At 43.2% G+C, this 18,798-nt stretch overlaps 1 protein-coding gene across 1 annotated transcript in view; it reads right to left on the bottom strand.

Annotated features, from left to right (window-relative positions):
- The window catches only part of LOC311103021 (mitogen-activated protein kinase kinase kinase kinase 5-like), a 91,320-nt gene that overhangs the window by 46,818 nt on the left and 25,704 nt on the right, over positions 1-18,798 (bottom strand). The window contains exons 4-7 of the mRNA XM_084144514.1: positions 9,324-9,414; positions 4,381-4,445; positions 3,794-3,849; positions 2,218-2,265 (exon numbers count right to left, since the gene is read on the bottom strand). Of these exons, the coding sequence (XP_084000640.1) occupies positions 2,218-2,265; positions 3,794-3,849; positions 4,381-4,445; positions 9,324-9,414 (260 nt within the window). The remainder of the gene's footprint in view (positions 1-2,217; positions 2,266-3,793; positions 3,850-4,380; positions 4,446-9,323; positions 9,415-18,798) is intronic.

Genomic DNA, 18,798 nt, shown 5'->3' with positions numbered 1-18,798 from the left:
GAGAGAGAGGAGAGAGAGACAGAGAGAGAGAGAGAGAGAGAGAGAGAGAGAGAGAGCACCACAGAGACAGAGAAGAGAGGAGCGAGAGAGAGGGCAGAGGAAACAGGAAACTCTCTCTCTGTAGAAGTAGAGATAGGCTATGGACCTAACCCTGACCCACTGTGATAACACAGGCAGTACGATACTAGGCATGAACTGGGTTCAAGCTGAAACCACTGGCAGCAGTGACGCCATCAGTCACGTGCATCCGCAGTATACTTCACACCCCCAGCAAGCCATCCAGCCTCGCTCTTCCTGTGTCGACACGAACAACGTTCAGGGGTAATTTTGTAAGCTATGTGTTTTTACAATGTAATTCACACCTCATGTCTGCAGCATGAAGGAAGGTGTAAGAGCAGCACAGCCAGACAAGGCATTTTACACCTTCATTATGAACTAGCAGTGACATTTAGCCTCTCTGACATCCCTGTCAACATTTATCCTCTCTCTGACAGCCCTGTCAACATTTAGCCTCTCTCTGACAGCCCTGTCAACATTTAGCGCCTCTTGACTCCCCTGTCAACATTTAGCCTCTCTGACATCCCTGTCAACATTTATCCTCTCTCTGACAGCCCTGTCAACATTTAGCCTCTCTCTGACAGCCCTGTCAACATTTAGTGCCTCTTGACTTCCCTGTCAACATTTAGCCTCTCTGACAGCCCTGTCAACATTTAGCCTCTCCGACATCCTGTCAACATTTAGCCTCTCTGACATCCCTGTCAACATTTAGCCTCTCTGACATCCCTGTCAACATTTAGCCTCTCCGACATCCCTGTCAACATTTAGCCTCTCTGACATCCCTGTCAACATTTAGCCTCTCTGACATCCCTGTCAACATTTAGCCTCTCTGACATCCCTGTCAACATTTAGCCTCTCCGACATCCCTGTCAACATTTAGCCTCTCCGACATCCCTGTCAACATTTAGCCTCTCTGACATCCCTGTCAACATTTAGCCTCTCTGACATCCCTGTCAACATTTAGCCTCTCTGACAGCCCTGTCAACATTTAGTGCCTCTTGACTTCCCTGTCAACATTTAGCCTCTCTGACATCCCTGTCAACATTTAGCCACTCTGACTGCCCTGTCAACATTTAGCCTCTCTGACATCCCTGTCAACATTTAGCCTCTGATTCCTATAAACAAAGAACTATATATGTGTGAAAAAATGGATATATATATATATATATATATATGGATAGACTTCTGGATAGAAATCATTGTGAAAAGAATGGAAAATAAGTATTAAATAAAAAAAATAGCATGTAGAATTGAAAGAGAAAAGTGTGATGACATGATCTTTCAATAATGACGCTCTTGATGTGCTATTCACATTCCCCTCCAAAACATATTTGGCAATATCAGATTTCTTTCCCAAAAAGCACATATATGTTTCTTCGTTGCAAGTGAGGAAGTGTAAAGGAGAGAGCGAGAGTGTGTGTATGGTACTATAGAGTACCACAGTATGAGTCATAATACCCATAAAACCCTAGCGGTCAAACATGGAAATGGTTCCAATCATTTTTCCACCATTCATTTTTCCCATTGGGGATTTTAGAAAGACTTCAAATAAGGGCTGTGTTTCGTGTAGGTCTACCCTGGCGTGACGTTTTGATAACCGTGTAAATATCTCTAGGACAAGGTGACTTTTATCAATATATTCGCCTGTATTTACCCCCCCAAAAAATGTAATGCTAATTAGCTGCTAATGTGGCTATCATAAATAGGTAAGAATCTCTGGATTAACTATCTAATGTTAGATAAATGTAATAATTAATAAATTGGCAATTTTTTTTGAAATGGACAATTCTTTGAACTGTCTTGTGCAAGTTTTAAATTGACACAATACCTGTTAGCAAAGGTGTCAGCTAGAGATGACGTGCAGGAGTTTGCAGGGATTTCTAGATTTGCATGTCTACTTCGATGTGAATTAGCATTTTTTAAATCTGAGAGTAAATAGAGACTAATATATTGATAAAAGTCACCTTGTCTGAGATTTACATGGTTATCAAAACGTCACGCCAGGGTAAGCCTACACAAAACACAGCCCTTATTTTAAATAAAAAATTTTAAACTCCTCTATGGGAAAAATGAATGGTAGGAAAAACGATTGGAACCATTTCCCTGTTTGACCGCTAGGTTTCATGGGTATTATGACACCTCCACTGTGAGGCTCTATACCTTGATGTCACGATGCATCTTTCCCTTGGAGTGTAGATATCCCAAACCCTGTGAACGCAAAGAAAGAGCTAAGTTAGAGACTGGCTTGAAATGGCAAACTTGGGAGTCAACCAGAAGTGTAAAATACCTTAAGGTGCCGGTTTTCCTGGACCCGGATTTAAACATAGGTCTGACCTGAGCTGTGTTCGAATAGTCACACTAACAGCACTAACTGTACTATTTGTGATGTCAATTGAGAATGTAGTATGCTTATTGGTCATAGTATGGATTATAGGTAGTTTGCCAAATGTTCCCGGATGTCGTACTACATTCGCCAAAATAAGTAGTATACAAGCAGTGGACACTATTTCCGTGGTTTTAGGGCCCATAATGCAATTCTTCAGAAAATGGGCGTGGCTTCACAACATTTTCAGATTTGAAGAAAATGGCGGAAAATATGCAGCCGACAGCGGATACAAATTAATTGCTTTAACTAATTATCAGAAACGTTAAGAAAATGTTGAGCAATGTAATAAAGTAATGACTTTTCAAATAAGTTACGTTACACGTTGGCTGACAATTTGTTTTTTGTTAGCTAGGCTATCCTTACGAACCGCATAGCATATCATTACAGCAGTTGCCTGTATGTTAACTAGCTACCTAACTAACTAACGTTAGTTAGCTACTAATACATCAAACCTGCCAGTATATTAACTATATGCTATCTAACTAACTATCCAACGTTTATTGACTTGATTATTCACGTCATTCTTAGCTTAGCTAAGTGGTATAGTCGTTGTGCGTTCTCAATGGACATTGTTAATGAAGTCGTAAGATGTCTAGTTAGTAATTTGTTAGCTATGCTAACAAGCTAGCAAGAAGTTGCATAGCAACAGCATCAACTTCCGGAAAACAGGCGAAGCGCTAGTACGCTCAACTGAAAGGATACCGTTAATTTACAGTATACTAAAATGAAGTAATATAGTATGTAATATATACTCATTAAGTATGTAGTATACAGTTTGGGTATTCGAACACAGCTCTGGACTTAAAGGAAAATTTCCACCCAAAAACGTTTAGAGGGTATTTGTTTCATTAGTCCATTGTTGATATAGTCCCCAAAAATTTTTACATGTCAGCAATCAAGTTTTTAAGATATAGAACTTTGAAAATACAGATATACAGTCAAATGCAACATAGGATGCAAAACGCAGCATCAAATGACACAAAAAGCATCATACCAGCTGTATTTCTGTATCATGAAAGTTCTATATCTTGAAAACTTGATTGGTGACGTGCAAAACATTTCTGGGACTATCAACAATGGACTAATGAAACAAATATCAAAAGGTCATTTTTTTTTTGGGTGGAGTTTTCCTTTAAAAAGCACTTTACATGGAGATACCATTGAGCATAGTTTGTACTCCATTGGGGCTGTATGTATCAAAAGTAGGAGTGCTGAACTAGGATCAGGCCCCCCCCCCTTGTCCATGTAACCTCATTCATTGTGATGTGATTCTAAATCAGTACTCCTCTGGAGACTGCCCCAGGAGTAGGCCGAATCTGTGTCCAGGAAACTGTCCCTTGGTATAATTACCTGTATGGTCTCTCTGCAGACGTAGGCTATCTGCAGCTCTGATAGGGGACCCGTAACTGGGAAATGAAAAAACAGACAAAACATTACGGTTATGCTGCTGCTGCCCCCAAAGGCCATTTGTATCGTTTATTATGAGGGTCAGATAGATTACAGTTTACAGACTGAATCCTAGGCAACAGTGTGATCATACGATAGGGGGAGGGATGAAACATTTCAACAATAATAAACCATAATTTATGAGAGTAATAAATCTGACAATAATTTGACAGTATAACTGTGATGATGATATGAGAGAGACAGAGACCGAGAGAGAGACAGAGAGAGCGAGAGAGAGAGAGAGACACAGAGAGAGAGAGACACAGAGAGAGAGAGAGACACAGAGAGAGAGAGACACAGAGAGAGAGAGAGAGAGAGAGAGAGAGACAGAGACCGAGAGAGAGACAGAGAGAGCGAGAGAGAGAGAGAGAGAGAGAGAGCGAGAGACAGAGAGAGAGAGAGAGAGAGAGCGAGAGAGAGAGCGAGAGAGAGAGAGCGAGAGACAGAGAGAGACAGAGAGAGAGAGAGAGATAACCAGAATAACAACACACCATGATATATGTCTTGTAGAGATCCTCCACCACAGTACTCCATACAGATCCACAGCTTCTCCCGGCTGATACAGGGAGGGAGATGAGACAGTTAGGAACACAGGAGACAGTTACGAGACAGTTAGGAACAGTAAAATAGACAATGGGTGTATTCATTAGTGTAAACCGTAGCAAAACGTGTTGCAATGAAAACTAGCGTGTCTTATTGAACAAGTTCAGGCAGGTCCTTTTTCAGCCTGTTTGCCTCCGTTTGGTTCCTAGCGAATAAACCCAGGGTTTACAATGAACACAGCTAAATAGTAAGCAGAACATGAATGGCCTACCGTAGACACAAATGACCAAGAACAATATTATGGCCCTATAAAATCCGTTAAATGTTTTCCCAAATTCTGTTTACCCGTTTTGTTTTTCCAGGTTTCCGTTTTTTCAGGTTTTCGCTCTCAAAATCACACTTTTTAATAACAACAAAAACAAAATTGGATGTTCCAAGTCCACAACAATGCTTAAATCACATCAGGACTTTTAAGGTTTGGGAAAATCTACTTTTTGGTTGTTGTTGAGTTGATTCAACTGTGCACCAGCCAGAGACCATTGTTTGGCTAGCGATGTTTCTGTAGCGCTCATGTGATTGCAGGGTTTGCAAAACAGGAATTGATGCAAATAATCGTTATATACAGTGGGGAAAAAAAGTATTTAGTCAGCCACCAATTGTGCAAGTTCTCCCACTTAAAAAGATGAGAGAGGCCTGTAATTTTCATCATAGGTACACGTCAACTATGACAGACAAAATGAGAAAAAAATATCCAGAAAATCACATTGTAGGATTTTTAATGAATTTATTTGCAAATTATGGTGGAAAATAAGTATTTGGTCAATAACAAAAGTTTCTCAATACTTTGTTATATACACTTTGTTGGCAATGACACAGGTCAAACGTTTTCTGTAAGTCTTCACAAGGTTTTCACACACTGTTGCTGGTATTTTGGCCCATTCCTCCATGCAGATCTCCTCTAGAGCAGTGATGTTTTGGGGCTGTCGCTGGGCAACACGGACTTTCAACTCCCTCCAAAGATTTTCTATGGGGTTGAGATCTGGAGACTGGCTAGGCCACTCCAGGACCTTGAAATGCTTCTTACGAAGCCACTCCTTCGTTGCCCGGGCGGTGTGTTTGGGATCATTGTCATGCTGAAAGACCCAGCCACGTTTCATCTTCAATGCCCTTGCTGATGGAAGGAGGTTTTCACTCAAAATCTCACGATACATGGCCCTATTCATTCTTTCCTTTACACGGATCAGTCGTCCTGGTCCCTTTGCAGAAAAACAGCCCCAAAGCATGATGTTTCCACCCCCATGCTTCACAGTAGGTATGGTGTTCTTTGGATGCAACTCAGCATTCTTTGTCCTCCAAACACGACGAGTTGAGTTTTTACCAAAAAGTTCTATTTTGGTTTCATCTGACCATATGACATTCTCCCAATCCTCTTCTGGATCATCCAAATGCACTCTAGCAAACTTCAGACGGGCCTGGACATGTACTGGCTTAAGCAGGGGGACACGTCTGGCACTGCAGGATTTGAGTCCCTGGCGGCGTAGTGTGTTACTGATAGTAGGCTTTGTTACTTTGGTCCCAGCTCTCTGCAGGTCATTCACTAGGTCCCCCCATGTGGTTCTGGGATTTTTGCTCACCGTTCTTGTGATCATTTGACCACACGGGGTGAGATCTTGCGTGGAGCCCCAGATCGAGGGAGATTATCAGTGGTCTTGTATGTCTTCCATTTCCTAATAATTGCTCCCACAGTTGATTTCTTCAAACCAAGCTGCTTATCTATTGCAGATTCAGTCTTCCCAGCCTGGTGCAGGTCTACAATTTTGTTTCTGGTGTCCTTTGACAGCTTTTTGGTCTTGGCCATAGTGGAGTTTGGAGTGTGACTGTTTGAGGTTGTGGACAGGTGTCTTTTATACTGATAACAAGTTCAAACAGGTGCCATTAATACAGGTAACGAGAGGAGGACAGAGGAGCCTCTTAAAGAAGAAGTTACAGGTCTGTGAGAGCCAGAAATCTTACTTGTTTGTAGGTGACCAAATACTTATTTTCCACCATAATTTGCAAATAAATTCATAAAAAATCCTACAATGTGATTTTCTGGATTTTTTTCTCCTCAATTTGTCTGTCATAGTTGACGTGTACCTATGATGAAAATTACAGGCCTCTCTCATCTTTTTAAGTGGGAGAACTTGCACAATTGGTGGCTGACTAAATACTTTTTTCCCCCCCACTGTAATTCTGCCTGGTTGGCATAGGCTATTTTGTATTTAACATTTAATTGAGAAGGTTTTCGGGAACCTTTACATTAGCATCATTGCTAACGGCTACACAATGTGGTAGACAAACGCGCACGCACACACACACACACACACACACACACACACAGACACACACAGACACACACAGACACACACAGACAGGCAATTCCTGTGCCGTTGCCTCTTCAGAAAGTTAAAAGGAAAACACCAATCACTGATGCATTTTGTTCATGTCTTATGATAATCTTGGGAAAATTTATGAATTTTCTAATAAATTCAATACATTTAGTTTATTTCCGATTAAGTTCAATACCTTTTTTTATGTTGTTGAATTCCGTTTTAACGTATGGATTTCTTAATTCCGCACGCGTTCTCAGCAATGTGGATTTTATAGGGCCCTACAATACGTCTCATTTTCTCTGATGCTGCGAGAAATAGATGACTGGCAGGGCAACATTGCTGCTAGAGCGATTCAATCTGCAAGTCATCCCAAAAATATTTCTATATACACTACCAGTCAAAAGTTTGGACCTTTAATCCAACACCTACTAATTCCAGGGTTTTTCTTTATTTTTACATTGTAGAATAATAGTGAAGACATCAATACTATGAAATAACACATATGGAATCATGTAGTAACCAAAAAAGTGTTAAACAAATCAAAATATATTTTATATTGGAGATTCTTCAAATAGCCACCCTTTGCCTTGATGACAGCTTTGCACACTCTTGGCATTCTCTCAACCAGCTTCATGAGGTAGCCACCTGGAACAGTGCAGCAATATCTAGCAAGTAATATCAGCTCAAATAAGCAAAGAGAAACGACAGTCCATCATTACCTTAAGACATGAAGGTTAGTCAATCCGGAACATTTCAAGAACTTTGAAAGTTTCTTCAAGTGCAGTCGCAAAAACCATCAAGCTTTATGATGAAACTGGCTCTCATGAGGACCACCACAGGAATGGAAGACCCAGAGTTACCTCTGCTGCCAGAGGATAAGTTCATTAGAGTTACCAGCCTCAGAAATCAGCAATTAACTGCACCTATGATTACAGCCCAAATAAATGCTTCACAGAGTTCAAGTAACAGACACATCTCAACAACTGTTCAGAGGAGACTGCGTGAATCAGGCCTTCATGGTCGAATTGCTGCAAAGAAACCACTACTAAAGGACACCAATAAGAAGAAGAGACCTGCTTGGGCCAAGAAACACGAGCAATGGACATTAGACCAAATTGGAGATGTTTGGTTCCAACCTCTGTGTCTTCTGAGGAGGAGGTGTTATGGTGTGGGGGTGCTTTGCTGGTGACACTGTCTGTGATTTACTTAGAATTCAAGGCACACTTAACCAGCATGGCTACCACAGCATTCTGCACTAATACGCCATCCCATCTGGTTTGGGCTTAGTGGGACTATCATTTGTTTTTCAACAGGACAATGACCCAAAACACACCTCCAGGCTGTGTAAGGGCTATTTTACCAAGAAGGAGAGTGATGGTGTGCTGCATCAGATGAACTGGCCTCCATAATCCCCCGACCTCAACCCAATTGAGATGGTTTGGGATGAGTTGGACCGCAGAGTGAAGGAAAAGCAGCCAACAAGTGCTCAGCATTACATTTTTGTCATTTAGCAGATGCTCTTATCCAGAGCGACTTACAGTTAGTGAGTGCATACATTTTTCATACTGGCCCCCGTGGGAAACGATCCCACAACCCTGGCGTTGCAAGCGCCATGCTCTACCAACTGAGCTATAGGAGGCCCTATATGTGGGAACTCCAAGACTGTTGGAAAAGCATTCCTCATGAAGCTGGTTGAGAGAATGCCAAGAGTGTGGAAAGCTGTCATCAAGGCAAAGGGTGGCTACTTTGAAGAATCTAAAATCTATTTTGATTTGTTTAACACCTTTTTGGTTACTACATGATTCCATATGTGTTATTTCATAGTTGTGATGTATTCACTATTATTCTACAATATAGAAAATAGTAAAAAATTAAGAAAAACCCTTGAATGAGTAGGTGTGTCCAAACTTTTGACTGGTACTGTATATATATATATATATATATATATATTTTTTTTTAACCCCTTTTTCTCCCCGATTTCGTGATATCCAAATTGGTAATTACAGTCTTGTCCCATCGCTGCAACTCCTGTACGGACTCGCGAGAGGCAAAGGTCGAAACACGAACCTGCTTCTTGACACACTGCTAGCTTAACCCGGAAACACCGTACAACTGGCGACCGAAGTGAGCGTGCATGCGCCCGGTCCGCCACAGGAGTCGCTAGAGCGCGATGGGACAAGGACATCCCGGCCGGCCAAACCCTCCCCTAACCCGGACGACGCTGGGCCAAATTGTGCGTCGCCTCATGGGTCTCCCGGTCGCGGCCGGCTGCGACACAGCCCGGGATCGAACCCGGATCTGTAGTGACGCCTCAAGCACTGCAGTGCCTTAGATACCTCTGCTCTGGAAATATCAAGTATCACATCCTCATCTCCCTCAGCTACAGACTATCACTTCCTCACGTCACTCAGCCACAGACCGCTGGAATGGTATTTAGTGTCCTTGGGCCCTACAGGTCAAACGTAGTGCACTACACAGGGAATAGGGTGCCTGGTATTGAGTGTTGTCTTGGCTCTTACCAGAGGTAACTCCCGAAGTAGGCCACTATGTTGTGGTGCATGCATTCCTTCACCATGAAGATCTCCTGCTGGATGATGGAGAAGTCGTCCCCTGGAAGCAGAGACACAGAGAGTGAAAGAGAAACCAGACGCAGAAAAACACGCTTGCCCTGTGCGCACACAGACAACACACACGAGAGAGAGAGAGACACGACAGACACACACGAGAGAGAGAGAGAGAGAGAGAGACACACGAGAGAGAGAGAGAGACATGACAGACACACACGAGAGAGAGAGAGAGAGAGAGAGAGACACACACGAGAGAGAGAGAGAGACACGACAGACACACACGAGAGAGAGAGAGAGAGAGAGACACACAACAGACACACACGAGAGAGAGAGAGAGACACGACAGACACACACGAGAGAGAGAGAGAGACACGACAGACACACACGAGAGAGAGAGACACACGACAGACGCACACGAGAGAGAGAGAGACACACGACAGACTCACACGAGAGAGAGAGAGACACACGACAGACACACACAAGAGAGAGAGAGAGAGAGACACACGACAGACACACACGAGAGAGAGAGAGACACGACAGACACACGAGAGAGAGAGAGACACACGACAGACGCACACGAGAGAGAGAGAGAGACACACGACAGACGCACACGAGCGAGAGAGAGAGACACACGACAGACACACATGAGAGAGAGAGACACGACAGACACACACGAGAGAGAGAGAGAGAGACACACAACAGACACACACGAGAGAGAGAGAGAGAGAGACACACGACAGACACACACGAGAGAGAGAGACACGACAGACACACACGAGAGAGAGAGAGACACGACAGACACACACGAGAGAGAGAGAGACACGACAGACACACACGAGAGAGAGAGACACACGACAGACGCACACGAGAGAGAGACACACGACAGACGCACACGAGAGAGAGAGAGACACACGACAGACACACACGAGAGAGAGAGAGACACGACAGACACACACGAGAGAGAGAGAGACACGACAGACACACACGAGAGAGAGAGACACACGACAGACACACACGAGAGAGAGAGACACGACAGACACACACGAGACACATTCCCCTTTGAGTAACGATGGGTACTCTCCATAATGGTACTTCTCCATATTAAATTGAGGAAAAAGTTCAAGCACGTTGGACAGAACGAACACTCACAATTTTTGGGAGATCACTCAATCTTTCCCCTTGCCTTGCCAAGCTTCAAACCACAGAACATTTTACTCCATTTCAATGTGGCTGGATGAATTAATACTTCCACAGTGTAGCATACCACTGCATGCAGCACATAGACTAAATGAACAAAATGGTGTCCTATAAACGCATATGTGCTTAGGTAGCTACTAGCTAATGTAAAGAATAAATCACTACTACTGCTGTTACTACTACTGCTACTACTACTGTTACTACTACTACTACTACTACTACTGTTACTACTGTTACTACTACTACTACTACTGTTACTACTACTGTTACTACTACTGCTGTTACTACTACTACTGTTACTACTGTTACTACTACTGTTACTACTACTGCTGTTACTACTACTACTGTTACTACTGTTACTACTACTGTTACTACTACTGCTGTTACTACTACTACTACTGCTGTTACTACTGTTACTACTGTTACTACTACTACTGTTACTGTTACTACTGTTACTACTGATGTTACTACTACTACTACTGATGTTACTACTACTACTACTACTGCTGATGTTACTACTACTACTGCTGTTACTACTACTACTACTAATACTACTACTACTACTACTACTGATGTTACTACTACTACTGATGTTACTACTACTACTGCTGTTACTACTACTGCTGTTACTACTACTACTACTGATGTTACTACTACTACTGATGTTACTACTACTACTGCTGTTACTACTACTACTGCTGTTACTACTACTACTACTACTGCTGCTGTTACTACTACTGATGTTACTACTACTACTGATGTTACTACTACTACTACTGTTACTACTACTACTACTAATACTACTACTACTACTGATGTTACTACAACTACTACTACTACTACTACTACTGCTGCTGTTACTACTACTGATGTTACTACTACTACTGATGTTACTACTACTACTACTGATGTTACTACTACTACTGCTGTTACTACTACTACTGCTGTTACTACTACTGTTACTACTGTTACTACTACTACTACTACTACTACCACCACTCTGCCAGGAATCGACAACTAATATTCAATATTTCCTGAACAGAAGAGACTGATTAGTTGCCGTACGTCCGAGAACACAAACACTTACATCTTTCATAGCGAGCTAGCGAGGGACAGAGAGAGAGGGGAGGGGCACAGTATAGGCAGGTCAGCCACCAGACAGACAGTCAGAACTGTGCACTAGGCCCATCTATCAGTATAGGCAGGTCAGCCACCAGACAGACAGTCAGAACTGTTCACTAGGCCCATCTATCAGTATAGGCAGGTCAGCCACCAGACAGACAGTCAGAACTGTTCACTAGGCCCATCTATCAGTATAGGCAGGTCAGCCACCAAACAGACAGTCAGAACTGTTCACTAGGCCCATCTATCAGTATAGGCAGGTCAGCCACCAGACAGACAGTCAGAACTGTTCACTAGGCCCATCTATCAGTATAGGCAGGTCAGCCTCCAGACAGACAGTCAGAACTGTTCACTAGGCCCATCTATCAGTATAGGCAGGTCAGCCACCAGACAGACAGTCAGAACTGTTCACTAGGCCCATCTATCAGTATAGGCAGGTCAGCCTCCAGACAGACAGTCAGAACTGTTCACTAGGCCCATCTATCAGTATAGGCAGGTCAGCCACCAGACATACAGTCAGAACTGTTCACTAGGCCCATCTATCAGTATAGGCAGGTCAGCCACCAGACAGACAGTCAGAACTGTGCACTAGGCCCATCTATCAGTATAGGCAGGTCAGCCACCAGACAGACAGTCAGAACTGTTCACTAGGCCCATCTATCAGTATAGGCAGGTCAGCCACCAGACAGACAGTCAGAACTGTTCACTAGGCCCATATATCAGTATAGGCAGGTCAGCCACCAGACAGACAGTCAGAACTGTTCACTAGGCCCATCTATCAGTATAGGCAGGTCAGCCACCAGACAGACAGTCAGAACTGTGCACTAGGCCCATCTATCAGTATAGGCAGGTCTGCCACCAGACAGACAGTCAGAACTGTTCACTAGGCCCATCTATCAGTATAGGCAGGTCAGCCACCAGACAGACAGTCAGAACTGTTCACTAGGCCCATCTATCAGCAATCAAAAAGCTGTATCTCGCAATTTCTTGGATTGCAATGTCTTGCAACCTCAGTAAAGCAGGGCATATCATCAATGAATAGGCTAGGATATTCTACACACAACAGGCCGAAGACTGAACACAAATTTGCATCATTAGCGAAGAGCAAGAGAAAGCAAGCCAGCGCAAGGGGAGGGGGCAGGCAGAAAGAGTGTCTTGATAATCTGTATCTCGCAATGTCTTGTCTTGCATGCCTCACAAATTCACCAGAGTAGCATAAAGTTAGCCTCTTCCTCTCTGGTTTTATTTAAATTACACAACTTTCGCCAGGCCCTTATAGCCGAATTAGGCGGTAGGGTGTAACACGGATGATTATATGTTTTGCGATAACTGCACCATGATTTTAATTTTGTCGGGGGAAAAAATATATACAGTGGGGGAAAAAAAGTATTTAGTCAGCCACCAATTGTGCAAGTTCTCCCACTTAAAAAGATGAGAGAGGCCTGTAATTTTCATCATAGGTACACGTCAACTATGACAGACAAATTGAGGAGAAAAAAATCCAGAAAATCACATTGTAGGATTTTATATGAATTTATTTGCAAATTATGGTGGAAAATAAGTATTTGGTCACCTACAAACAAGCAATATTTCTGGCTCTCACAGACCTGTAACTTCTTCTTTAAGAGGCTCCTCTGTCCTCCACTCGTTACCTGTATTAATGGCACCTGTTTGAACTTGTTATCAGTATAAAAGACACCTGTCCACAACCTCAAACAGTCACACTCCAAACTCCACTATGGCCAAGACCAAAGAGCTGTCAAAGGACACCAGAAACAAAATTGTAGACCTGCACCAGGCTGGGAAGACTGAATCTGCAATAGGTAAGCAGCTTGGTTTGAAGAAATCAACTGTGGGAGCAATTATTAGGAAATGGAAGACATACAAGACCACTGATAATCTCCCTCGATCTGGGGCTCCACGCAAGATCTCACCCCGTGGGGTCAAAATGATCACAAGCAAAAATCCCAGAACCACACGGGGGGACCTAGTGAATGACCTGCAGAGAGCTGGGACCAAAGTAACAAAGCCTACCATCAGTAACACACTACGCCGCCAGGGACTCAAATCCTGCAGTGCCAGACGTGTCCCCCTGCTTAAGCCAGTACATGTCCAGGCCCGTCTGAAGTTTGCTAGAGTGCATTTGGATGATCCAGAAGAGGATTGGGAGAATGTCATATGGTCAGATGAAACCAAAATAGAACATTTTGGTAAAAACTCAACTCGTCGTGTTTGGAGGACAAAGAATGCTGAGTTGCATCCAAAGAACACCATACCTACTGTGAAGCATGGGGGTGGAAACATCATGCTTTGGGGCTGTTTTTCTGCAAAGGGACCAGGACGACTGATCCGTGTAAAGGAAAGAATGAATGGGGCCATGTATCGTGAGATTTTGAGTGAAAACCTCCTTCCATCAGCAAGGGCATTGAAGATGAAACGTGGCTGGGTCTTTCAGCATGACAATGATCCCATACACACCGCCCGGGCAACGAAGGAGTGGCTTCGTAAGAAGCATTTCAAGGTCCTGGAGTGGCCTAGCCAGTCTCCAGATCTCAACCCCATAGAAAATCTTTGGAGGGAGTTGAAAGTCCGTGTTGCCCAAAACATCACTGCTCTAGAGGAGATCTGCATGGAGGAATGGGCCAAAATACCAGCAACAGTGTGTGAAACCTTGTGAAGACTTACAGAAAACGTTTGACCTGTGTCATTGCCAACAAAGGGTATATAACAAAGTATTGAGAAACTTTTGTTATTGACCAAATACTTATTTTCCACCATAATTTGCAAATAAATTCATTAAAAATCCTACAATGTGATTTTCTGGAGAAAAAAAATCTCAATTTGTCTGTCATTGTTGACGTGTACCTATGATGAAAATTACAGGCCTCTCTCATCTTTTTAAGTGGGAGAACTTGCACAATTGGTGGCTGACTAAATACTTTTTTCCCCCACTGTATATATATATATATTTTGGGGTTATGGATTTTTTTTTAAAACTTTAAGGATCTCAACTTCGTTTAAACGTTTTAATGTTTAAATGTTAAAATCCCTAGGCCGGACCTGACCAAATCTGAACCAATCATATCGTATTTCTTAAGGGAAACATTTAAGATGTTTTATGCAACCGGGCCCTGAACTATCCTCTACTGTTCTGGGCTGTATCGTCCGCTACTGTGCTGTATTTTGATGTCCATACTTGGAAACATAGACCTCTATGATTGGCTCTGATTCGGTCCAGTCCAAACAAATTTGGTCTTGTTTTGGGGGGGGGGGGGGGGGGGGAGCTCATCGAAATAATAGCCAGTGTGTAGAATAAAACCCAAATATACAACTCTGTTACCATGGAAATGACCATAGATCAGACCAATTATCATCTTGTGAGTAAGTGTGCGTGCGTGTGTGTGTGTGTGTGAGAGAGCCGGTAGGCAGGTAGCCTAGCGGTTAAGAGCGTTGGGCCAGTAACCGAAAGGTCGCCTGGTTCTAATCTCCGAGCCAACTAGGTGAAAAATCTGTCGATGTGCCCTTGAGCAAGGAACTTATCCCTAATTTCTCCTGTAAGTCGCTCTGGATAAGAGTGTCTGCTAAAATGTAAATGTCATGTAAATGTGTGAGAAACAGCTGCTCAGTAAAGAGCATAGCTACTAGCTATAGAAGGCATTCCTCAAGAGAGGGAATACATTTCTCAAGAAAAGGTTTTGCTGCCTTCGGACATATGAGACAAAATAATCATTTGGAAAACACTCAAGATCCAAGTAAGGGCAGATAGTTGCTGGGCTTGTACAGGGTTCATTTTAGTTTACCTTAATAGGAAATCACTCTACTACTGCAGAAGTGATGCTTTGGTTATATTCTGGATTCTGTCTGGGGAGAGGAAAGGTCTAGCCTGGTCTGTTAGTGCTCTCTTGCCAACTCCATTGCTGCTCATTGTCAAGCAAGTGACAAGGAGTTGGCATTATAGCACAAACAGGCTGGCACTCAGGATAGAAGACGCCAGGTCCACTTATACAACTGAATGAAAATACACAGGTAAAGAGCCGGGCCCGTATTCACAACACAGGTAAAGAGCTGGGCCCGTATTCACAATACAGGTAAAGAGCTGGGCCCGTATTCACAACACAGGTAAAGAGCTGGGCCCGTATTCACAATACACAGGTAAAGAGCTGGGCCCGTATTCACAATACACAGGTAAAGAGCTGGGCCCGTATTCACAATACACAGGTAAAGAGCTGGGCCCGTATTCACAATACACAGGTAAAGAGCTGGACCCGTATTCACAATACACAGGTAAAGAGCTGGGCCCGTACTCACAATACACAGGTAAAGAGCTGGGCCCGTATTCACAATACACAGGTAAAGAGCTGGGCCCGTATTCACAACACACAGGTAAAGAGCTGGGCCCGTACTCACAACACACAGGTAAAGAGCTGGGCCCGTATTCACAACACACAGGTAAAGAGCTGGGCCCGTACTCACAATACACAGGTAAAGAGCTGGACCCGTACTCACAACACACAGGTAAAGAGCTGGGCCCGTATTCACAACATAGGTAAAGAGCTGGGCCCGTATTCACAACACAGGTAAAGAGCTGGGCCCGTATTCACAATACACAGGTAAAGAGCTGGGCCCGTATTCACAATACACAGGTAAAGAGCTGGACCCGTATTCACAATACACAGGTAAAGAGCTGGGCCCGTACTCACAATACACAGGTAAAGAGCTGGGCCCGTATTCACAATACACAGGTAAAGAGCTGGGCCCGTATTCACAACACACAGGTAAAGAGCTGGGCCCGTACTCACAACACACAGGTAAAGAGCTGGGCCCGTATTCACAACACACAGGTAAAGAGCTGGGCCCGTACTCACAATACACAGGTAAAGAGCTGGGCGCGTACTCACAAAGTGTCTCAGAGTAGGAGTGCTGGTCTAGGATCAGGTCCCCACTGTCTATATACAGTTGAAGTCGGAAGTTTACATACACTTAGGTTGGAGTCATTAGCTCTTTACCTGGGCGGCAGGTGGCTTAGTGGGTAAGAGCGTTGTGCCAGTAACCGAAAGGTCGCTGGTTCTAATCCCCGAGCCGACTAGGTGAAAAATCTGTCGATGTGCCCTTAAGCAAGGCACTTAACCCTAATTGCTCCTGTAAGTCGCTCTGGATAAGAGCGTCTGCTAAATGACGTAAATGTAAATGTAATTAAAACTCATTTTTCAACCACTCCACACATTTCTTGTTAAACTATAGTTTTGGCAAGTCGGTTAGGACATCTACTTTGTGCATGACATAAGTAATTTTTCCAACAATTGTTGACAGACAGATTATTTCACTTATAATTCACTGTATTAAAATTCCAGTGGGTCAGAAGTTTACATACACTAAGTTGACTGTGCCTTTAAACAGCTTGGACAATTCCAGAAAATGATGTCATGGCTTTAGAAGCTTCTGATAGGCTAATTGACATAATTTGAGTCAATTGGATCTGTACCTGTGGATGTATTTCAAGGCCTACCTTATAACTCAGTGCCTCTTTACTTGACATCATGAGAAAATCAAAAGAAATCAGCCAAAACCTCAGAAAAAACATTGTAGACCTCCACAAGTCTGGTTCATAATATAATAATAATAATAATAATAATAATAATAATAATATGCCATTTAGCAGACGCTTTTATCCAAAGCGACTTACAGTCATGTGTGTATACATTTTTACGTATGGGTGGTCCCGGGGATCGAACCCACTACCCTGGCGTTACAAGCGCCATGCTCTACCAATTGAGCAATTTCCAAACGCCTGAAGGTACCACGTTCATCTGTACAAACAATAGTACGCAAGTATAAACACCATGGGACCACGCAGCCGTCATGCCGCTCAGGAAGGAGACGCGTTCTGTCTCCTAGAAATGAACGTACTTTGGTGCGAAAAGTGCAAATCAATCCCAGAACCACAGCAAATGACCCTGTGAAGATGCTGGAGGAAACAGGTACAAAAGTATCTATATCCACAGTAAAACGAGTCCTATATCGACATAACCTGAAAGGCCGCTCAGTAAGGAAGAAGCCACTGCTCCAAAACCGACATAAAAAAGCCAGACTACGGTTCGCAACTGCACATGGGGACAAAGATCGTACTTTTTGTAGAAATGTCCTCTGGTCTGATGAAACAAAAATAGAACTGTTTGGCCATAATGACCATCGTTATGTTTGGAGGAAAAAGGGGGACGCTTGCAAGCCGAAGAACACCATCCCAACCGTGAAGCACGGGGGTGGCAGCATCAAGCTGTGGGGGTGCTTTGCTGCAGGAGGGACTGGTGCACTTCACAAAATAGATGGCATCATGAGGAAGGAAAATTATGTGGATATATTGAAGCAACATCTCAAGACATCAGTCAGGAAGTTAAAGCTTGGTCGCAAATGGGTCTTCCAAATGGACAATGACCCCAAGCATACTTCCAAAGTTGTGGAAAAATGGCTTAAGGACAAAAGTCAAGGTATTGGAGTGGCCATCACAAAGCCCTGACCTTAATCCTATAGAAGATTTGTGGGCAGAACTGAAAAAGCGTGTGCGAGCAAGGAGGCCTACAAACCTGACTCAGTTACACCAGCTCTGTCAGGAGGAATTGGCCAAAATTCACCCAACTTATTGTGGGAAGCTTGTGGAAGGCTACCTGAAACGTTTGACCCAAGTTAAACCAATTAAAGGCAATGCTACCAAATACTAATTGAGTGTATGTAAACTTCTGACCCACTGGGAATGTGATGAAGGAAATAAACGCTGAAATAAATCATTCTCTCTACTATTATTCTGACATTTCACATTCTTAAAATAAAGTGGTGATCCTAACTGACCTAAGACAGGGAATTTTTACTAGGATTAAATGTCAGGAATTGTGAAAAACTGAGTTTAAATGTATTTAGCGAAGGTGTATGTAAACTTCCGACTTCAACTGTAATTGTATTCATCATCAGGGTTTTTTCAAGATAAAAAAGGGGCTTAGATGGTGGAGGTGGCAGGGGGCATGGCAATTGGAGTGGTCGGGCATGGCTAAATTGTTGAGAACATTTTAGAGGCCCCCATCTTGGCTGTGTAGAGAAATGTTTGCATTTTTAAGCC

The sequence above is a fragment of the Coregonus lavaretus genome, assembly GCF_964263955.1.
Source record: "Coregonus lavaretus genome assembly, chromosome: 27".
NCBI lineage: Eukaryota > Metazoa > Chordata > Actinopteri > Salmoniformes > Salmonidae > Coregonus > Coregonus lavaretus.
The sequence above is the reverse complement of the archived record's forward strand: the minus strand, read 5'-3'. Positions and strand labels throughout refer to the sequence as shown.